Below are 23,435 nucleotides of genomic sequence, written 5' to 3' on the forward strand. Positions count from 1 at the left end.
TGCGCCTGGCTTTCCCCCTGTGGTGGGCGAACTGAGGGTCTGAGAGCAGATCTGGAGCCAGAGTGTTGGTGAGGTGACAGATGCAGGTTGCTGGGGCCCTAGCTGGGAGAGCTAGGCCAGCGTGTAGTTGCTCTCCTGGCCTGGCCTCCCTTTGGCCCTGCAGAAGCCCGTGGCCTCATTGAAGACACAACTTCTGGAAAGTGGGAGAGGGAAGCCCTTGCCTACTAGCTCCAGCGCCTGCTGAAGGCGCTGCTCGGAGTGAGGGCCTCTAGTGTGAGCCTGGGAGCTTTAGGAGGCTGATCTACATGAGCAGGTCGCACCGAGGACACTTAACGGAAACCACCCATCATGCACACTCAGAAGAGGAAAACAGAAGTGTATATACCACCTGGCGCTACCGACAACTCACCATTGATGGTTTGCTGGGAATCCTTCCTTCCACACATACTCACAAATAGTTTGTTTGCTTTTACAAAAGTGGAATCATACCATTTACACTGTTATACAGTCATCATTGCACATCTTTTAAAGCCTTCTGAGGTGTTTCCCCACAGTCTGTCTAAGCTGTGATTCTGCTTCTTTTACCCTTTCCTTTACTGGACCTGGAGGAGGCCACCATGAACAAAGGCTGCTTTACCTTGCTGTCAAGGTTGCTGTGTTAGGACCCTTTGGAGAAAACAAACGACTGTGCCAGCATGGGGTCGCCGACTTTTAGATGCCATTTAAGACTATTAATACATCCAACTAATTAATTACCTTTTAAAAATAAATTAGATCTCATTCATTTTTTGAACAGAAGCATGAATTGGATCCATACGTTGTACGCTTACTATAAGACATTTGGACTAACGGTTAATATAAGGTCATTTTCCTTCTACATGGCTCATGAGATTTTTACCCAGTTATGCAACAAGGTAAAAATTTCAGTGAACAAAGCTGTCCTAATCACCCTCAAAGTGTAGGAAAAATTGAGAGAGAACTAAAATCATAAACTGAAAATTAAGCTATAATCTGTAATAACACAAATTTAAGATGGTGTAAAAAACTTCCTTTTTGAGTGAATTATTGAAAGAAGAAGCCAGAAAAGGAACTAATAGTAAATACTATATGATCCCACTGATACAAAATTCTAGAAAATGTAAAGTTATCTACAGTGACAGAAAGAAAAACAATGGTGCTCTGAGACAGAGAGAGAAAAGGGGCAGGGGAATGAGCAAGGATAGATTATAAAGGGGCATGAGGAATCCTTTGGGGATTTTGAATGTGCTCATTATCTCAATTATTGTGATTATTTCATGGGTGTATACATATGTTGAAACTAATCAAACTGTAAACATTATGTTCAGTTTATGCTATGTCCATTATATCTCAAAAAGCTGTTTTTAAAAAAACCTTTCCTTTTGGTCTAATGAGTATGAAGGTCACATCAACCAGGAGAACTGGGTTTAGTCTTAGATAATTTGTAGTTACCAGAAACTAATTATAAAGTTGCCTTATTATCAAGCCTAGGAAACTGTCTTCAGTCCTTTTATCTGCAAGCTCCAGCAGCTTTCCCACCAAATCCCAAAGACCCGTGACATCAAACTCCTACCAGTGATCGGGTCATGATCTCAAATTCTAGATTAATCAGAATAAATCCTCCTTGAATGCCCAGGAAAAGGCTCTTTTCAAATATTAATGGCACAGTAAAGTAGCAAAAAGGTGCCTCTAGTGTTAGCTTTACATTGCCAAGTAAAGCAGTCACCAGCAACTGCGGCCTCACAAGGAGGGCACCTTGGCCTTGAACTGGGGGCTCAGGCCATAAGAATGCTCCCAGGGGGAGCTGCTGGTTTTTAAGGCTTCCTCTGAGGCCGAATGTAGATGTCCACAGATCTCCAGAGCTGTGGCCAAAAAACAAAAAACAAAAAAAATTCTCAGGAGCTTGGGATGGATTGGGGGTCTGCAGAGCTTAATGTGGATGTTGTCAGTGTGGTCCATAAAAATTAGGCCCACTTCCTGCCCCAGTGCCCTCATTTGGCAAGATAAGCAAATATTTGCAAATAGGTGATGGAAAGACTGAAGATTATCAATGATCCCCTAACAATAAACATCTCTGAGGGGCTATCAGGGGAATATCCATTGATACTTAGCAAGAGAAAGGGAAGATTTAGCTCCTTGCTACCCAAAGTGTGGGCCAGGGCCAGCAGCATTGGTGTCATGCGAGAGCTTGCTGAAAATGCGGAATTCGGGGCTCCACCCCAGATCTTTTGAGCGGGAGTCTACAATTATCAAGACCCTCAGGTGAGTTTCATATACATAAAAAATTGAGACACACTAGACTGGAGGAGTTGGAACACAAACAGATGTAGTTAAGAACTGATACAGACACATGATCAAAAACAGGAACACAAGTTATGACGAGGATGCAGTTTTACCCTCTAAAATCAGTAGCATCGGGAGGATCTCTGTACTGTTGGCTACATAAACAACAATTAAAGATTTCAACTCAAGTATGGACTTGGGTAGACGGCTCCCCAGTGTGCGTTCTCGGTGGCTCTAACTGGCTGGGCCTAATTTGACAGGCATGGGCAAATTAACAGTTGCAAAAATGTTAAACAAGATTTACGGAAAAATTCTCCTGACTGGAAATAAATGCTGGGATTAAACCGAGGATCTCAAAGCTATTTCTTAAACTGGCTATACCAAAGACATAAAAGTATCTTTCTTTAACCTAAAATCAATCCAATATTTAGCACTGGCGTCAGTTGTTGATAATGCTTTCATCACTTAACACTTTTGAAAACCTATCTTTATAGAAAGGTATATACACTGTGATATGATCAAGTCAGAAATCCTAAATCTTATGGCCATTAAAAATCCAGATACGTCTGCGTGCGCCGTCAAATTTATCAAATAGATTAATTGGTGCTTAGTTAAAATGTCATGTTTTTTCCACTCTTATTGTAACAGAACACAGGCAGATTTTCCAAATCCTTTTGTGACTGAATGCAGAGAAAATATCAGAGCATCAAGAGCTATGTGAAACCACGGAAATTCTTACATGACAGAGAAAATATTAACATTTCCCCATATCCAACATCTTACCAAATTTTAGATCCCATTTATTTTTAAAATATACATAAATTAATATGGAAATACAGCCCACAGCCAGAAAAGTTACAACATTTGCAGGAAGAACTGCAGCAGAGGGAATTTCCATGATTGCTTAAAAGGGAGAACTATCACATATCAGCCAAGAACGGGCAGTGTGACTATAATCATTTAAAGACTGATCACCAAATGCTTTGGCAAGGTTAAACCTTATGCATATAACTGCTTTCATTTCAATTATCTTAATTATACTATTAATACAGGCCATGCTATTGATATCAAGTTAGAGAATATTGGTGCAAAAATAAGAATTTTACTAAAATCAGATATGTCAAAATAGGACTGTAAAAAAGTCTAAAATGTTCGTAGTCATAATGTAATAAATATATGTTTAAAATAAGTGATCACACTGTAAGTGAAACAAAATGGGGAAACTGGCAGGGCAATTTTCTAACTGCTTTGTGTCCTAATTAAATACGAGATGAGTAAGAGCTAGCATGAAACAGCTGAATCTCTGATGCTCTCAGCAGCCGGGGCAGCGTGCTTGAGATGGCACGAGGTCTCTTCCCTAAGGTCAAAGACACTGCCATCTGCAAACTGTTTAAAGGAACTTTTGCCCCCTAAAGGCCGCTCTTCTTAGTTTATAGCTTTTTAATGTAAATGCCTGTCTGTTGAACAGAATCAGGATTGACATGCACAATGGTTCTTTGGAATCCTTTCCACAAAGTAAGTATTCTTTAGCCACTTTACATGAACTTGGAAAAAAATGCCTGCCCACCTGAGTGTCATTTATTTTCTGTGCAATGGAAACATCTCTTCAGAAAAATACCCAACCTTGAACACAATGCTACGGTGTGTCTAGCTCCAGTTCCCAAGCCAGAAATATTTCCCATTGTAAATAAATCAACTAGCACCATGGTTCTGTATCCTTTGGTTTTTACAATGTCACACATGAATAAGCCATTTTGAGATATTCAAAGGGGGGGTATATCTGCCAAAGCTTGGGACAATTACAGGTAAGTTTAATCCAAGGAAGCCTTGTGTAGGCAAAAATCAAGGGAAAGGGTGATTGACAGGTGAGTGGCTGGGATGGAGAAATGGGCAAGCTGGTCGGAACACCCAGCCATCCTGGAGGATTTGTGCTTTGAAGGTACCCCCACTTGATTTTGTCTCTTTTCCAGCTGGTCTGGGGGAACGTGGGCAAGAGGAGCTTCAAATTCTGTGGGAAAAGTTACTTATGTGTGCCTAAGATTTGTGAGACAGGAGCAGAGAACATGTTCCAAGAAACAGCTAGGGAAGTGCTCCCCTGCAGGGTTTTTTTTCTTTTTTTTTTTTCTCATTTTTTAGAATTAATAGATCACAAGGAATGTTACATTAAAAAACATAAAAAAACAAAAAACATAAGAGGTTCCCATATAACCCACTCCCCACCACATCATTTTTGAAAATTGTATTTTTTTGAAAATATATACATCACCAAAAAAATATTACACAAAAATATAAAAGAGGGTCCTGTATCTCTCCACCCCCTCACCCCACTCCTCCCACTCCAACAACCTCCCCCATCATTGCGGCACACTCATCGCACTCCGGGAACACATTTTGGGGCACTGCTGCACTACACAGATAATAGTTTACCCTGCAGTTTGCACTCTCCCCCAGTACACTCAGTGGGTTATGGCAGGATATATAAAGTCCAGCATCTGACCCGCCCCTGCAGATTTTAAACCTCCAAAAATGGGTGAGCAAAGAGGCCTCTAGTGAGCCAAAAAACCACCATAAAGTAGAAATGTGCCCAGCTCCGAGAGCTCCTGATCTCGGCAAGAGAAAGAACTTGGCAGAACTTCTGAGAAAAGTGTGTCCTCCAGACAGGTGCAGGCGCACTTGAAGGAACTGGAAAGGGCAGTGAAGATTGCTGGCAGGGATAACGCATGACGCCATATCACAGGAAACAACGGTGGATGTGAAATGCCACGCTGGCCCCAGGCCCTGCCTTGGCTTGGAGGCCCTTAGCCCGCAACCCCCTGGCAGTGTGGGGGTCTCTCCCCCGCTCCCGGGCTCCAGCCCCGGGCTGGCCTAGGCGGGCGGCCTGGGGGGCGACGGGGCACTGGCTGAGGGTGGAGAGCCTCACCTTCAGGATGGGAGCCAGGAAGACGGAGATGCCCGTCAGGATGAAGACGATGATGCCGGTCACCCTCTGCTCCCTGGCGGAGAAGAGCACGGCGGGAGGTGAGCGGGGGGTGCTGGCCAGCCTCCCCCAGCCCCTCCGTGGGCTCCCGAAGGCCGCGTCCAGGACCCTGGCCTTAGGGGCTCCTGCTCTGCTGCCCACTCCGGAAGCAAGCCTGCTCCCCAGCGGCAGCTCAGCCCACCCAAGCACGGGAGCCGGGGAGCCCCTGAGGCAGGCGTGGGCATTCAGGGGGCTGTTCAGAGTCGGGGCTGATGGCTGGGGTGCCTGAATCCTGGCTCTGCCCCTTGCGAGTTGTGTGGCATCAGGCAGACCCCTCAGAGTCACGAACCCCTCAGAGCGGGGACAACGATGGCACCTTCCTCATGGGGCCGTGGTGACCTAAAGTGCCTGTTATCCCTGATCCCCACCTTTGTGGGCACAACTAAGGAGGGTTCAGGACAGGCGGGCTGGCGGGGGAAGGGGGTCTGGCTGGCCGCCGGGGCAGCGAGCGGGGCCAAGGGCAGGCGTGTGGTTCCCTTGTGCCCGGGCCTGGCCTCAGCCCGGCGGGAGCTTGAGCAGGACGCTCGGCCCAGCCCGGGGCTCTGGGAGCAGGACGCTGCCCTGCCCTGTCTGCATGCCTGCAGCCTGGGGGAGACGCCTGCCTCTGGGGGTACCCCACACGGCAGTGCAGAGAAGCTCCCACAAGAGCCCCCTGCAAACAGGCCAGTGTCTGCCGGGGGTTCACTCTGGGGACCCGAAGAGGCGGAAGACGGGGCTGACGTGGGGCACGGGAGGAGCCGAAGAAGGAACAGAGCGACAGGCCGTGGGCCACAGCCGGGCAGGGAGGAGAAAGGGCGCCCTAGCAGGATCCTAACCCAAAGGAGGGTGGTGGGGACACAGCGGGGGCACGGAGTGTCTTGAGAAGACAAGGGGCAGGTCGAAAAGGGGACCCGTGGGGGCTTGAGCGGCCCCCCTTGGGTGACGGTGAGGCTCTCCTGTGTGCACGTGAGGAAGGGGGCTTCTCATCCGTCCTGCGTGGAGCCCACCAGAAGAAGGCGCCGCTTAGAACTGAATTTCCACCACCAGCGCCTCCGGAATAGCACCCCTAGCCTGGGCTGTCCGAGGACGGTCAGGAAAGCCGGCCTGCCCGCCCCCCCGCCTGACCGCCCTGGCGCCCATGGGCCCCGGCCCCCCTACCTCACCCCCAGGAACTGGGGCTGCTCCCCGGGGGCGCTGGTCTCCGTCTCCATCCTGAGGCTGTCGATGTGGGCGATGGAGATGACGGTGGCAGCCACGTACCAGGGCAGCCCCATGAAGGAGCACAGGGCCAGGAGCAGGCCCACCCAGAGCAGGTCCAGGTGGTAGCCGGCGGCCTTCTGCAGGGCGACGGAGGGCAGCGGCTGTCCGGGGCGTCTGCGGCGGGGCAGACGCCTCGCCAGGGCAGCCCCTTCCGTGGAACACCGTCAAGGGCTCCCAGGGCCTTCCCCAGGGCAGCCCAAGGGGGCCGTCAGCCTGAGGCGCCCCCTAGCCAGGAGTTCAAAGACGCCCAGGCCTCACCCGCCCCACAGGGCGCCTGCACCTTGTCTGAGAGGGTGGGGAAGGGCCACCGTGAGGGGACAGGGGGTATTCAGGCTCGGGGAAGTCCTCAGGATGAAGGCTCTTGCCCCGTGGCCACGGGGGCGCTGAGGAGGCTGAGGGAGGCTTCCCAGCTGGGATGGGGCCCAGAGTCTTGTGAGCTGGGGGAGCCTGAACCTCCTCAGACCGGAGGGTAGGGAAGGAACGGCTGGGCCCCTGGGGGCTGAGGACGCTCTCGGGCCTCACGGTCTCACGTCAACATCCCCCAACCCGGATCTGCTCCCAAGGTCACTGGCAGGAGGCGTGGAGGCGGAGAGTCACTTTGGGACAGGCAAGGGGCACAACCCTGGGCTCCTCTGGCCCTGCTGGCTGTCAGATCAAGTCACCTTGGCTTTCCATGCATCTAGAAACCACATTTCCCTGCCCCCCCCTGCCCCAACAAGTTGGAGCTCCAGTCTTCTGGTCTCATATTTGCCTTAACAAACCACTCACAATACTGAAAGAAGCATTATTGCCCGCCTGCGTTCCTCCTTTTTTTTTAAAGGAGGTACGGGGGATTGAAACCAAGACCTTGTACGTGGGAAGCGGGCGCTCAACCACTGCACCACATCTAACTCGCCCATTCCTCTGAACAACGTGGGAGGACAGAGGCTGCTCCCAGCTCCAGCCTTACCCGCAGCTTGTTCTCCTTCCGGTTCACAATGACGGCCGTGATCTGCTGGTCCATGAAGATCAGGATGGTCACCAGCAGGGCGGGCAGGATGCTGGCTGGGTACACCCACCACGGGTTCTTCCCAAAGGGGGCCACCAACCAGCCGCGGTCAGGCCGCGTGGGCTGAGCGGGAGCAAAGGAGAGGCGCCCTGTCCGCCCTCCGCGTCCACTGGCCGCCCTGGCCCCACTCTCCCTGTCCTTCCTGCACTCTTGCCCCTTAAAGCTATCAGGCACCTGCAACTTGAGTAAAGAGACCAAGGAGGATTGCAGGACTAAGGAGATCGTTTGCTTCAGCAGCGCTGGGATTGCTTAGGAAGCGAGAAGCTGAGGAGCCAGCGTGCGGCTGGAGAGAGAGCTGCGGTCCCTAAGTGCAAGATAACAAAGCGGAAATGAGGACGAACAAGCCAGAGGAAAAGCTTCAGCCCAGAGGAAAAGCTTCAGCGGACTTAGCCCCTTCTGCCTCACCTCTGAGTCACCTGTCGGTGTAACACTATAAAATTGTCTGTAAAACGTCAAAGACTTGCCTCAGTTCAGAGCTGCATATTGCAAATAAGGTATTATTTGTGCAGGAGCTGGGCTGAAGTTTATCTCCTGTTTAATTTAACTGAAGGGAGGTGCTTTAATTTTTAAAGACCAGCACAAGCTGTATGAGGTTTGTTTAAGCCACTTTAGGTGAATCCTGAAGTAATATCTCAAGGTCAAGGCTGCAAAGACAGGGAGGGTCTGTTCTAGAACCTGGACCCCCTACCCCGTGCAGATGGCCCGTGCCCCTTGTGAGGGCCCAGCTACAAGGAAGTGGCAATGACCTCGGACTAATGGCTAGTTTCCCAGGCAGCGGTTCTCAAACTTGAGCATGACGTGGAGTCACCCGGAGGGCTGGAAAACACAGACCGCTCTTTGGCCCCCATCTTCCCCCCAGTTTCTGCTCCCACAGGTCTGGGGTGGGAAGGAGAACTTGCATTACGAGCGAGTTCCCAGGTGACGATGCGACGCTGGTCTAGGGGCCACACTTGGAGAACCACTGCTCTAGAGCTCCTTCTCAACAGACCCCAGGGGGCCCATCAGGGACTTGGAGGCCCTGGAGTAGAAATCAGGGGGATCCAGCAGGGCCAGAGGCTGGATCCCAGCACCTACCCCGTCCCAAGCCCACAGGCAGGATTGCATGGTGGCCGTGTCCCCTCCCCCTCTCCAGCTTTAGGAAGTTATTGGGGGGTGGGGGGTAGAGCGGGGAGCGCCTCCACTTCCCTGCCCTGCCCTGTAGGTAGATCTGGGAGGCCTGCCCCCGGAAGGCTCTGTGTGGGGGCGTGTAGCGCAGGCGCAGAGAACCACCGAGGACTCTCGGCCGAGAGGAGAAGGAAGCGTGGTCAGCGCAGAGGGGGAAGGGCCTGCCGCGGGTGGGCAGGCGGAAGGGGCCCGCGGCGCGGGGGCGCGGGGCAGACCTTGATGACGCTGGGCACGTGCAGCTTGGGGGTCTCCAGGCCGAAGCAGGCGTCGATCCCACAGAAGAGCAGGATGGAGAAGACAATGGAGAAGTCGGCCACCAAGGCCCGGACCTGCAGAAGGGAGGTGAGCGAGGCAGGGAAGCACCTGGCCAGCCACGGCGGGAGAGAAGAGGACGGATAAGAGCCAGGTCCCTGAACTTGGGGGACCTGGGCACAAACCCCGGCTCAGCCCCTTGCTAGCTGCGTGACCTCGGGGAAGCTGCAGCATCTCTCTGAGCCTTGGTTTCCTCATTGGAAAGATGGAGATGATGACAGCACTTACCTCATAGTTCTAAGAGAACTCAGACATATTAAGGGTGCTTGGCACAAAGTGGTGAAAGTGGGAGCTGGTATTATCCAGGTGGCCACGGGCACCATTGCTGAAGGCATTTTTTTTGGGTGTGTCGGACTTAAATGGGTCACCCTTCAGCTGTGGGGAGGGAGAGGGCTGAACGCTGAAGGAAATAAATGTGTGACAGATGGTTGTGCTTCCACCTGGGCTAGGAGGGAGGCTCCCCGATCCCGCTGGGGACCCTGGCTGCTCTCAGACTGCTGTGCCGCAGTGGGCCTCAGCCCTGGGCGGCTCCGTGATCAGGAAGCCTTCCTGGGCCGGGTTCTGGACGCCCCCCGCCCCGCCCTTCTTGAAGCAATGCCGTGCAGCCCCTCCACACCAGCTCCCCCTCCACAAGTTTCAAGGCAGAGGAGGGTCCCTGACGTCCACCTTGCCACCTTTTAAAATCCATTCGGAGAGCAGTTTCCAGAGAAACAACCGGGAAAGAAGCTAGGAAAGGCAGGGGAGGTGACGGCATATTGAATTATTTTTTCCTGTACCCCCCTACTACCCTTTAAAATGAATACCAGGGAAGCGGACTTGGCCCAGTGGTTAGGGCGTCCGTCTACCACATGGGAGGTCCACGGTTCAAACCCCGGGCCTTCTTGACCCGTGTGGAGCTGGCCCATGCGCAGTGCTGATGCATGCAAGGAGTGCCCTGCCACACAGGGGTGCCCCCTGTGTAGGGGAGCCCCACGCGCAAGGAGTGCGCCCCATAGGGAGAGCCTCCCAGTGCGAAAGAAAGTACAGCCTGCCCAGGAATGGGGCCGCACACATGGAGAGCTGACACAACAAGATGACGCAACAAAAGGAAACACAGATTCCTGGTGCCACTGATGAGGATAGAAGCGGTCACAGGACACACAGGGAATGGACACAGAGAGCAGACAACTGCGGGGGGAGAGAAATAAATAAAAATAAATCTTAAAAAAAAGTAAAATAAAATGAATATCAAAATAATATGTGTAACTTGATTGAAAACTCAGAATTGTATAAAAAGGCTTATAGTGAAAAGCAAAGTTCTCCACCTCACCCTTTCTTGCTCCAGCCCTACCTTCTAGATGTATTCACTTGTGTCTGCTTGATTTCAGTCGTTCTGGTGATTTCCTCCATGTTGCTATACCTTCATACTTTGATTTACTAATGTAAGGCATAATCAATCAGTAAGGATTTAGCTAACCAACACTGTCCCTGCTCCCTTCCTCATTCCTGATCTTGGATGGTTGTTTTAAAAATCCTTTTCTGGGTTACTGTTGTACTTTCAAGTAATATAAACTTCACTTTCTCTTTCCATTAACTTTTTAAAAAATATAATTTTTCTACCTCCCGCACCCCCGAGATAGCTTCCTTGTCTGTCTGCTCATTGTCTGTTCGTCATCTCTGCTAGTCGTGTCTGCTTGTCTTATTTAGGAGGCACTGAAACTGAACCCAGGACTTTCCACGTGGGAGGCCGGCACCCAACTGCTTGAGCCACATCTGATCTGCTCCCTCCGTTAACTCTTGTGGATATTGTTCATTCTCTACCATGCTAGGTGGGGTCAGCTGCCCCTGTCCTCCCTGTGACTATTTTTCTCTCCTTTCTATCTTCCACTTTGACCTTGACATTGTGAAAGCTGAGAACACTCATATTCTGTTCTGTAAACATGTCTTTTGTGTTTTATCTATAAGTTGATTTTAGATAAGAGTTGAAAACCAACTTCAGCTTTATATTATGACTACATAAATAATGGCCACAGAAAAACCAAGTAGGGAGCTAGATTCACATTTCCTTTTCTACACTATTCCTATCACTCATCCTTCATGGCTTATTAAGTTAAGCCATATGAGTTTGCCATTTTTTGTAGGTCAAAAGAGTCAGTTATAGGCAATTTCCCTTGGTTCAACTTAATTTAAAGACAGGTGTAATAAACAGCTGGGTATTTCCTCCCACGTTAAGAAATAAAACATGACCCAGTCAGTTGATACCACCTCTGTCACCCAATTGCACCCCTGTCCCTGCCCCTCTAGAAAGAACCACTGGTTTGAATTTGGAGTTTATTGTTCCATGTTTGTCTTTATAAATTTACTAAATATATGTATATCCCTAAACAATAATATGGCAATGCTTTGTATGTTTCAAACTTTACATAAATGGTATCTTATTATTCATAATCTGCAACTTGCTTCATTTGCTCCGTGCTGTGTGCTTGATATTTTTCTTCATTGACTGATGTAACTGTAATCTACATTGCAGTTTAATGTTCATATGATTATTTTTGAATTTATTTACTCATTCTTCTTTTTGATGGAGAAATTGAGATTATTTTCATCTTTTTCCCCCTTAGGATTAATGTTGCTGTGAATATTCTTACACACGTGTGAGAACTTTTCTGAGGTGTGTGCTTGGGAGTGGCAGTGCTGGGTTGAAGATCAAGTGCATCTTTGGCTTTATCAAACAGTGCCACATTGCTCTCTAGATTGGGTGCCCCTATTTACACTCCCACCCATTGCTTTACAGCTCTCCAACACTTGATATTTGTAGCAGTTTGATATTACTGATGAATTCCAAAAAGAAATATTGGATTATGTTTGTAAACTGATCTTCTCTTCTGGGCATATTAGATTATATTGGATTCAGAGGTTTACTTGATTACATAATTATATAAACCTCTTGGGCCAGTAAGGCATCGAGTTCCCACCCTTTGGTGGGAGGGGACTCACAGATAAAAGGCATGGCAAAGGATAGAGTTAAGGGTTTTTTATGTTGGAGTTTGATGTTGGAGTTTGATGTTGAAGCCTTAAGCTGGAGCCCCAGGAAGTAAGCACATAGAGCAAAGAGAAGCAAGACCCTGGAAGGGAGGGACCCAGGAAGCCTGAACCAGGCAGCCTTCTTACTCCAACATGTGAAAATAGATTTTGGTGAGGGAAGTAACGTATGCTTTACGGCCTGGTATCTGTAAGCTCTGACCCCAAATAAATACCCTTTATAAAAACCAACCAGTTTCTGGTATTTTGCATCAGCAGCCCTTTGGCTGACTAATACAGGATTCTAAGACCTTTACACTTTTTACCAATCTGACAGGAAAGAAATGATGTAGCCTCATTATGCTCTGCAATACTAAATTCCAGGAGACAACTGAGCAATTTCTAAATAATTTGAGGGGGTACAAGAATTTCATAATACATGAACCATTTTATCTTGCAGGCAACATTCTTAGGTGCAGTCACTGCTCTGTAATGTCTGTAGAGATGTTGGGCTATGACTGGTTGGAGGTAAGAAGGGAAGAAACTGGTCTCGAGGATGCCTTTATGTTGCAAGCACACTATTTTTTTTATACTCAGTTTGTATTTTCAAAGCTTCCTAAAGAGCCTTACAGTCTTCATAAAACGTTGGGAAAAAGTCAACTGTTCATATCAAAGACTTTTATCATCGCCATCATCATTATTAGTGCTAATTGTAGTATTTATTTGAGATGGCTTTAGGAGAAAGTGTTCATGGGTTTTATGGGAGGAAAGAATTGCTAAAATTCCTCCAATAGTCACCCCCTTTAACATAGCTTTTCCTCACATAAGCACACACTGTTTTGGTCAGTAAATGTTTTCTTCAACCGCAAACAGTTAAAAAATGAAGTTAACATTTACAATAGCATAAAAAAAACAAATACCTAGGAGTAAGTCTAACAAAAGTTGTGCAAGACCTCAAAACAAAAACCTATAAAACATCTGGAGAGAGAGAAGGCCTAAATAAATGGAGAAGTATACCATGTACATGGATTGGAAAACTCAAAATTTGAAAGATTTCAATTTTCCCTTAATTGACATATAGAGTCAATATAGTGCTATCAAATTTTCAAGGTTTTGTTTTGGTGAAATTTAAGATGATTCTAAAATTTATGTGGAAATGCAATGGGCCAAGAACAGCAGAAGAGCTAAGATGTTCTTGAAAAAGAACAAAGATGGGAAGTTTGGTCTGTAGCAAGGGTTCTTAACAAGAGGTCCGTGAACTTGAATTGAAATTCAAAAAAACATTATTCTTGTGAGAATGTGCTGGTGTGGGTGTGATATATTTATTAAATAATGCACAGTATAGTGTGGACTTTGTAAGGGGTCCATGGTTTTCATTTGACTGACAAAGAGGTCCGTGGAACAAAAAAGGTTAAGAATCCCTCATCTACAGGATATACAGATTTATTATAAGCTATAGAAATGAAGACAATGTCACACGAGTATACGAATAGACAGATAAACCAGTGAAACTGAATAGGAGCTCAGAAACAGACCCCAGCAAATATGAACATTTGATATACAGAAAAAGGAAGCATCACTGAGAAGCTGGGAAAGGATGGCCTTTTTTAAAAAGTGCTGTAACAATTAGCTTTCCATGCAAAACAAATAAGTACATAAATAAAGAATCCTCACACTGTTCATCCAAATCAATTCTGATAGAGGGTGGATCTATGTGAAATAAAAACCAGTGAAGCTTTTAGAAGAGCACATGGGAGAATATTGTGATGGTTTGGAACTGTCTGTTCCCCACAAAAGTCATGTTCTTAAGGCTAATCCGTTCCTGTGTGGTAAACCTATTTTAAGTAGGTTTTCATGGAGTTACTTTGTTTAAGGCATGGCTCAGGGCAGGTCTTAATTTCTTTATTGGAGTCCTTTATAAACAGAATGAAGAGAGATAGAGAGAGAAAGCCATGGAAGCAAGAACTGAAGCAATGAAACCTGAAAGAGAAGGGAGGGACCAGCAGATGCCACCACCTGCCTCACCACGTAACAAAGGAGTCCAGGATCATCGGCAGCTGGTGTGCAGGAAGAAAACATCGTGGTGATGCCTTGATCTGGACATTTTCACAGCCTCAAAACTGTAAGCTTGTAAGCTAATAAATTCCCATTGTCAACCCATTTTATGGTATCTGCTTTCAGCAGCCTAGCAAACTGAAACAAATATCTTCTGTTCATTATTTTCCTTAAGGAAAATTGTGATATTTGAAAATACAAGAAAACTAAGAATTTCTGTTAATCAAAAGATACCATTAGGAAAATGAAAGAGCCAGTCACAAAGTAGAAGATATTTACAACACATTTGAACACAAAAGGTGATATATAAGAAAGAAAAAGGCAGGCAACCCAAGAGAAAATATGCAAGAGATTTAAACAGTCACTTCCAAGAGGAAAGTCAAATGGCCATATGGCCGATAAGCTCACAATAAGGCTTTTGACCTCATCAGTCATTGGGGAAATGAAAATTTTAAAAACCACAACAATTTACACCAAAAGCCTAAAGATAAAAGTCTAACAATACCAAGCGTTGTCAAGGAGAATTGAACCTAGTTCTCTCTGACTTCAAGTCTTCATTCTTTCTGCCACAACAGGAATGAAAAACCTCAATGGGCTGATGTTGATGTGGTGTCATTCCATTCAGTAGGCCAGAATCTTCTTGGGGAAAGTCAGCAGGTGCCTTTTTTCTCATCTGTCTGTAGTCCCCTCCTAACTGTAGGGTGAACTTACCTTGGTAGGGAAATAGCGGCTGAATTTGAACTTCTTCAGGGTCAGGGTCATGGAGTATGTCCCGAAGAAAAGGATGAAGGACATGAGCGCAAGGTCTGGGATGAACTGGCAGGAATTCCCGAGTAGGCGCCCACCGTAGCTCAGACACTCTTTCTTGCTCAGCAGGGACCAGTCCAGCGCTGTGAGGTTAAGGGGGTTGTACTTGGAGACCAAGCACAGTAGAGAAAGGGTTAGGGTCTTCCTGGCAGGTCGGGGATGTCCCAACACTGCCTTCCCCCTGCGGTTCCCAGACAGCCCACAGCCCTCGCCACCCTCTGACATGCCCCAGCCCTCCTGTCCCACCATGGTGCCCTCAGCAACTTAGGGATGTTCCTGGGGACAGGCTGGTTCAAGGAATGACGAGCAGGTGGCTCGCTGGGAAGAAGAGGACCTGACGTGTTTCTTCATTGTGTTTCAGGATGCACTGCTTTGTTTGCAAAGAGGAAAAGCTCAGAGGGTGGGGTGCTCTCTCCCTTTCAGCCTTGGCTCCCATCACGGTCAGTCAACCACAGTCCTATAGGGCCCTCTTCCCCGGCATGTCTAATATTTAGCCTATCCTTTTCCTCCCATCTGTCCACTCTGGGGTGCATGCCCTCGTGAGACCTCTCTTGGATCACTTCAGTTGCTTCCCTCCTGGTGCCTAGATGCCTCAAATCCAGGGCACATGAAAGAAACCATCCATCCATATATATATATATACATATACACACATAATATACATGCGCACATGCTCACATACATACATATGTGTATCTATGTTATATGCATATTCCTAAGTGTCAGAAAAGGAGCAATAAAAGGAAAGTAATTTCTAATAATAGTTAACATATATTTTTAAAATGTGATATGTAAATATTCAGGTTCAGCTACATAAAGAAGTAAACAGATCCTTGCAACTAGCAGTGATGAATAAACTAGGATAAGAGAAGTGTGATAATTTGTTATAACAATGGTCCCCAATGAATCATGTCTCTCTGTGTCCACATTCCTTCACAATGTGACAGTGGTGATCCTCCCATCAAAAGGTAGAATCTATGTCTTCGCCTCTTTGGATCTTGGCTGACCCTTCACCTGCTTAGACCAATAGAATCAGGAGGAAGGAACTTTGAGCAATTTCAGGAGCCTAGGTCTCAAGAGGCCTTCCCTTTCTGTTACCAGCTTCTTGGAACCCCAAGGCTACTGGGCTCTGAAGAAAGAAGCCCAGGATGAAAAATCCATGTGGAGAGAGAGGCCTGGCCATCCCAGCAGTTCCATCCAGGGCAGTCCCAGGCAGACCTGCCAGCTGAGTACAGCAGCAATGGAGCCCAGGTGAGACCAGCAGAACAGCCGGCCAACTCAGGAAAACATGAGAGTTATAGCTGTTTCTTCCTTAACCCACTAGGCTTTGGGGTGGTTTGTTATGCAGCAATAGGTAACTGATACAACAAGGAAAGAGGTCAGAAACGATTCTTCATGGTGTGTGCCTGTCCCGCACAGCAATGTCTTGCACTCCTGGCTCCTGACTGCCAGGTGCATCCCTCAGTCCCTGGAGCAGTTAAACGTGCCCCCTGCAGGGTGGCATTCCTCTAGAACCCCCACTGGTCTGGCCCAACCTCTCTTTCCTATCTCGTCTCTTGTCCCTGTTCAACCCCCCACTCCCACCCCATCTCGATGACCTAGTGCACCCACTATCTTCTGAACAGGTTTTGTGCCTTTCCTCTTTTGCCCCTTTTTTGCCTGCTCTGTCCCCTCAGCCTGGATTGTGCTTGTCTCTATTGAACCGGCTTCTCCCAAGCCGGGAAGACTGGATCACAGTCCCCCTTCTCCGTGAGGCTTTCCCGACCTCTCAGCTGGCAGGGGCCCTCCTGCCTCAAGGCTGGAAGTGCTCCAGGGGCCATATGCGATGCTCGGCTAGCTCTGCTTATGCTGCCTGCCAATATTGCAGGTTCATTGCCACGAGTATGTCCAAAGCAGGTTGAGAGCAGGGAAGATGTCTGCTTTTTATGACTTTTTACCCCTCACAGTGCACTTAGCATGTTGCACAAGATAGGTATTCAGGCGTAGGTCTTAGCGGATTCTGCTCTTCCCCCCTCAAAAATCAGATCTTTGAAAAATCTTAGATTAAATTGTACAGGCAGAGCAGTCAACTGCCTTAAGAGCAACTTCAGGGCATTAAAATTCCAAAAATTTGCCCCTGGGCCTACCATGTGCTGCCATTCACCTGGTTTTGAAATTCCTGTCACTAGAGCCACCTGGCTGTGGCACCACTTCCTGAGGACAGCATCGCTAGCATTGGGAAAGGCAGACCAGACCTGGACGCCCTCAGGGGCTAAAAAGCACAAGGGACAGATCAGGGACAGCAGGGGCAGAGCATGAGTTTGCTTTCTGGGGCTGGGGGAGTAGAGTTGTTGGGTGGGAATTACAGGTCCTCGTTAGAAGGGGAATGAGGAAGATAGATGGGTCGGAAACCTTCTTTACAGCTTTGTTTGGGCAGTCCTATTTACCTTCCTTCACGTCTACCTCCCGTTCATTTGCGTAAATATAAATATATATTATCATATCACATAGATGTACTAGAATGAGGCATGTTGTTAAAATGGGAGTTTTAGAGCATACACCTAAAATAAAAGTATGCGTTCACAAACTCCACAGGTGACCCTGTCGTACAGCTGGGTTGAGAGCAACCCTGGGGGGGACCTTTGCAAGGCTGGGTGGCTATAACTCTTTCCTTGCTCCCCCCACAAACAGAAGTACTTGAACGTCTGGCATAAGAGAAATGGACTCACCAGAGACGTGTTGGTGTCTGGTGACAGCGGGGCTGAAGCATTGAGCACGGTGGTATTCGCTGTGGACGAGCGGACGACACGGTCACCAGCTGTGCTCCCCGCCGTGGCCCCACCCTTCAAGTTCCTTAGAGCCAAGGCCCGCTTTCACTGCGAGAGCAGCACCTCGCAGTGCACCCGCCGCCCCCGCTCTGCTCGCGTTGCCCAGAGCGCCCATGCGGGTGGCGGGCGGCGGCCACGGCTCTGATAAAATGTCAGGCCCAGCCAGGCCAGCTCCCACCTGCCTCTGCAGGACTAGTGTCGGAAAAGAAATTAGAATCCAGTGCTGAGATGAGTGGATTGATAATGTGTCTCGTGAGTCCCTATGAGCCCCTGGACCCATTTCCATGCTGCTGTCCTTAAAAACATTTTCAAAAAACTACTCTGTGCGCTGCGCTATGCTGAACCTTTACACCACTGTCTTGTTGAGTCTCCAAATCCCCATGAAGTATTCCCATTTTGCAGATGAGGTAACTGAGGCATAGAGAGATTAAGTAACTTGCCCATTGCCCAAGGTCACACAGGTCGTCCTAGGCGGAGCCACATACGTTGAGAGGAGCCCTACTCTCTCCCTTCTTTGGTTTCCACTCGGAGTTTCCCAGTCCCTCCTTTCACTTTGTTGCCTCGTTTGTTGCTGCTTAGGAAGGGAGAGCTCTCCATTCCCAGGGCCAGCTCTTTAGGGGATATAGCAGGCCTCGGGGGCCGCCGTCTGCCCTCTCTCTTGTTCCCATTCGCCAAGAGTGGAGAGGGACCAGGTGCTCCTTGCCTCCCTCCTCCGAGTGACGGCAGACAGCAGCTCCACTGTAGCCAGTTTAGGGAAGGAGAGAGGAAGGACCACCTTGCTCTGTGAGCCAGTCTGAAATTAAGCTCCATTTGGCTCCTGCTGAATTCTGCAAATGGTTAGGAACCCAGAGAGATGAAGTGATTCTTGAGGCTCCCCCCAACCTCCAACAAGTGTTTCACAGGGAAGTAATCACAGGCTCTTTCTATGTTGCTGAGTACTGGGAGAGCTGGGGCTGCGGGTGGCCAAGGAATTCAATCTTGACCCAAGGCAGAATATTCTTAGAAGCGCTACAAACCTGGAGGTTTGTTACAATTATTCTTAAGAAAGCTTTACTTATTAGAAATTAGGGACATCAGATGCCTTTCCTCACTGGAAAGTGACTCAGAGCTACGGACTCAAAGTCTAGAGAAGTCCTGGCTAATCCTTGAGCCTGGGGAGTTGAGACGCCATCCCACCTCCCAGCCTTTCCAGAACCAGACATTCCTTTGATGTCTTCTGCTTGGACTATCAATTCTTCTATATGAAGAACTTTGTATGGTTTATCTGAAAGCCACTTTGAGATAAAGATGAAAGAAATAAACAAGAAAAATTCCAGAAAGGGTCTGAATGTCAAAATATTTTAAAATTCTAGTGTTTACAAAGTGGTACTCACTTGGGATTGAAAACAGTCAAATCAGTACGCAGCATTGTTAAATAAAATGTAAGCCAGTTAGTACAGAACAAAATTAAATTTAAAAAGACAGTATCCCCAAATAAGCTCTTATGATGAAGAGAAACAAAAGAGTGATAATGTGCCAGGGTCAGACTGGATTTTAGAGTAAATCTTAGGAATATGGAACAATGTGTAAGCAGGTGGCTCATGGACTGGGAAAGAAACCCCTTCAGTTACTTGCCCCCTCCCCAGTCTTCTAAATGTCTAGAACTTTCCTTTTCATAACCTCTTAAACAAAACTAACTTGTTCCAGTTCCTTTCCTCTCTGTGATGAAACTGAAGATCCGTCTTGCCAGGGCTAGTGGCGAACAATAGCTCAGTATTACTAATTAAATAGTTCAATAAAGCAGTGACTCGCAAACTTGAGCCTATATCAGAATGATCTGGAGAGCTTGTTAATACCTAGATCACAGGGCCACACCCCAGAGTTTCTGATTCAGTAGCTCTGCGTTAGGGTCCAAGAATTTGCATTTCTGTTAAGTTCCCAGATGGCACCGGCACTGCTGGTCTAGGAGCAACAGTGAGCCCCAAAGGAATGAGGTGACAGCAAGTGCCTCGCGAAGGCCAGAGGGGAAGCTGTTTGGAAACATTATGTCCCTGAAGCCACACTTACATGCTCCTCCGTCCCCTGTTCCTAGGGTGCCCCTCGGCTCTGGTTTCTCCTATGGACAGAAGCCACAGTCCCACCTCTGACCCCAAAAGTTAAACTGTTTCAAAAAGAGATCAAGGACATGTGCTTCTAAAAGTTGTGTTTGTGGGAACATTGGTGTCCAATGCAAGGAATCTACAGTGTAGAGGGGGAAAGCCGCAAACGGGAGTGCCTTGAGGGGGTTCAGTCTACAGATACGACATTTGTTCTAGGGAAGGAATGAAAGGGGCTGGCAGGTAAGCTCTCCAGTGCCACGAGAAAGCAATATGTCCTGGCTCCGGACAAAGGATGGCTTCATCTACCGTTGGGTTTTGAAATGGAGTAACTCAAAATTGAAGATAGGAAAGAAACGACAGCAAAAAAATTGTCTAGAGTTCTTTACACAGTGCTGTGACAGGGGGAGAGGGTGTACAACAAGACTTCACTTCCTTGGGGGCAGGCTGTCTTTATCCTCCCAAAGTAGGGTGCACAATAACTGTGTAGCAAACATTTTTGATTGACTTATGATGTATTTGCTATTTATGGGATGTACTAATGAGCTAAACAACCCAATATCTACTTATTTCCTCCAACCCAATCTGGGGATAGATTAAAAAACCTCATAAGAGTCCCAAGAGACTAGCAGGGCCAGCACTGAAATTCCTCTTTTACAGGTAGGGGAACCAAGGTTCAGTGTGACCCAGCTGGTCTCCAGACCTGGCCTTGCAGTATTCGGGGATGTGTGGACAGATCTCTGGTCCCTGCTCTATAGGCAACCTGGGCACTCCAGCCACATCCTGCCAGAGGCGGTGAGGGTGTGATCATGACTGTGAAGGGGGCCAGGGCCTCAGGCGCTATGGGAAGCTCATGCCTTATGCCCTAACTTTATAGGTGGCATGTTTTTGGGCAGAAGGAACTCCACAACAACATTGAGTATTATCAGGTTGACCAGTTGATTGCTTCTGTCTCCCGCCCAATGTGTGAGTCCATTCTACAATAGCCTGACAGATGGACACCCAGCTAGCGCCCAAGTAATTCTACCCAAGGGGCCTGACGCCTCCCATGGCGGCAGCTCCCAGCACTGTGAGTTCTTCCAGCCAGCATCTGGCTCCCTGGAGCTTCTGTCCTCATTCTGCATCTTGTAGTTGCAAGGGTGAATCTGGCCCCTCTGTGAGGTGACAGTCCTCAAACTTCTCATATCCCCAGGAGGATGAATAACCCCAAGTTCAACCATTCTTTCAATGACATGGCAGCCAGGCCCTCCACCCTGGCCAGCCCTCCCCTGGAAGGGTTCCTGTTTGTCAGGATGCTCACCCCTGTGCTGTGGCCTTACCTGGATGAACACCTGGCAGGGGTGTGTCGGCAGAGCTCCTGAAGCCGTGCCCTCATGGGGCTGGGATGGACTTAGGCCCTGTCAGGCCCACCTCTGACTTGGAGGAGGGACCCCTGGCCGCATTCCTGGCAGATGTAGCGTCCACATCACCCATGCACTGAGGCCAAGCATCCCTGCCGCCCTTCCTGGGGTATTATCCCCTGCTCCCTCTGAGTGCTGGTGCTGTGACCCTTATTGGCGCTATTGTCCCCTTGGCTTCCTTCCAAAAGTGGGATCAAGGCCTCCCATTTGCTCCTCGGGACAGTGAGCCCTTGGCTAGACAGCACCCCTCCCCTCCCAAGTGGGCTCACTCTGCTGTATTTGAGTACTGAGCTGTGGGTGGCTAAGTGGGGGCTCCAGAACACGTCTGGGGTTACCGGTCACCTGCGTCGGGGGCGACACACTCGCATTTGTAGGTGGTGATGGAGTCGGGCTTGAAGTCTACGTTGATGGGGTAGTACCGGAAGGCACCGATCATCTTCTTGATGGCATCGTAGATGAAGATGAAGCTGATGAGGGTGGAGAAGCCCTCCTCAGTGAAGCGGGTGATGTACTTGATGATGAAGCTGGCGTCTGCGGCCACCAGGATGAGGCACTGGACGGCCGAGTGGAGGCCAATCCAGAGGCGGAACTCCATGTAGTCCAGGCCGTTGCCTCTGGAAGGCAGAGGAAAAGAAGGCAAGAGGCCTTCAGCCCAGGGCTCCCGCTGCATTAGGCTCCCGGCCCACCCCCAGTGCGTTCTCCAGTGGGGCTGTCTGGTCTTTGAGAATTCCAGGAAAGGATCTCGGGGGGGGTGGGGGGGTGACAGGAAGGTGCAAAGTCCCCTCAGTGTTCTCATTTGGTGACAACACCCAGAGGGAATGAAAAACAGAGACGTTTGGAATGACAGAGCTGGAGCGGGTCTTAGAAAGTGTCTAGTCCAAACTCTCATAGTATAGAGGAGGCAATGGAGCCCGGCGTGTGACGTGATCTGCCCCGTCAGGGAGCATCCTACTGACCTCCAGCCCAAGGCTTTTCCAGAGATCGCATCAATTCTATAGACGTAATTCTCACAAGCAGGGTGGTTTGAATTTTCTCCTCTTATCCTGCCTGGATTCCACTCTACGGGTGGTGTTATTGTGTACTAAGATGGCTTAAAGGCAGGTAGCTGGAGGGAGCCTGGAGGGACCACCTGGCCACCCTGCCCATAGCTCAAGTTGGCTTTTGGGTGTCCCCCTGCCTGGGCCTCAGCATACCACTCTGGCTCAGCCCAAGCATGAGGGCAGGCACCGGGGCCACCAAGGGGCACCTACTTGCTGAAGTCAAAGAGGAGCTTCTCGAAGATGAGGATGGGCCCTGTGCTGCTGAGGATGATGAGAGGCTGTCCCGAGAAGAGGCAGAACAAGGAGCCGGCCATGGCAGTGCCCAGGAAGCTCTCCATCACTCCCTGGGGGTTCAAGGAGTTGTGAAGCTCTGGGGGAGGGGGGAGAAGGGGACTTCCGGCACAGACTAGAAGTCAGGCATCTTGCTAAGGGCCAAAGACCACAGCATTAATTCTTTATTCTCAGGCTCCTCTGTCTTCCCTTTCCAATGGCCCTCTGCTCCTCAAATTCTGTGCCCCATCTCCCCGTTCCTCAGCCCTCCACCCCTGCCATTGCCAGGGTCACTCCCTAGTTTCATTGATAAAGGTCATGTGTGATTTCCTTTTGGCACCCTAGGGCCTGGAAAACAGCGCTGCCAATGATGTGTTTGCCCCTGTGTCCATTCTACTTCTATCCAATTCATCCATTCAATCATTAATTCTTTCAAACATCCAGTAAATGCATACTCTGCTTTCCAGGTCAGACCTTTCATTCACTCACTCAAAATCCATCAAGCACCTGCTATTGTACTGGGTATGGGGCACCCATCAGTGAACAAGGTAATGCACCCTCAGTCTAGAGGGAGATAGAGACAAGTAACCAGATCATTCCCATTGAACAGGATTTCTCAACCTTGGCGTTACTGACATTTCAGTAGTGGGGGCTATCCTGTGCATCGCAGGATGTTTAGCAGCATCCTGGCCCCTACTGCAAGATGACAATAGCACCCTCTCCCCCAGTTATATAACCCAAACTGTCTCCAAATACTGCCCAAAGTCATTTGGGGGCAGGGACAAAATCACCGTGGTCGAGAACCACTGCCAAGGAGTATGACAAGATGAGGTAAGTTGAGGGTGCCACAGGAGCACACAGTAGGAGGGAATGGGTGGTGAGGGGGCCCTCCAGAGAAGTA

At 48.7% G+C, this 23,435-nt stretch overlaps 1 protein-coding gene across 1 annotated transcript in view; it reads right to left on the bottom strand.

The window, feature by feature from the left end:
• SLC4A5 (solute carrier family 4 member 5) overlaps positions 1-23,435 on the bottom strand; it is an 83,447-nt gene that overhangs the window by 10,512 nt on the left and 49,500 nt on the right. Inside the window, exons 12-19 of the mRNA XM_058278930.2 lie at positions 22,475-22,608; positions 21,567-21,838; positions 17,651-17,709; positions 14,847-15,047; positions 8,984-9,097; positions 7,506-7,667; positions 6,455-6,633; positions 5,222-5,294 (exon numbers count right to left, since the gene is read on the bottom strand). Coding sequence (XP_058134913.1) covers positions 5,222-5,294; positions 6,455-6,633; positions 7,506-7,667; positions 8,984-9,097; positions 14,847-15,047; positions 17,651-17,709; positions 21,567-21,838; positions 22,475-22,608 — 1,194 coding nt within the window. The remainder of the gene's footprint in view (positions 1-5,221; positions 5,295-6,454; positions 6,634-7,505; positions 7,668-8,983; positions 9,098-14,846; positions 15,048-17,650; positions 17,710-21,566; positions 21,839-22,474; positions 22,609-23,435) is intronic.

Source organism: Dasypus novemcinctus, chromosome 17 (assembly GCF_030445035.2).
Source record: "Dasypus novemcinctus isolate mDasNov1 chromosome 17, mDasNov1.1.hap2, whole genome shotgun sequence".
In the NCBI taxonomy this organism is placed as follows: domain Eukaryota; kingdom Metazoa; phylum Chordata; class Mammalia; order Cingulata; family Dasypodidae; genus Dasypus; species Dasypus novemcinctus.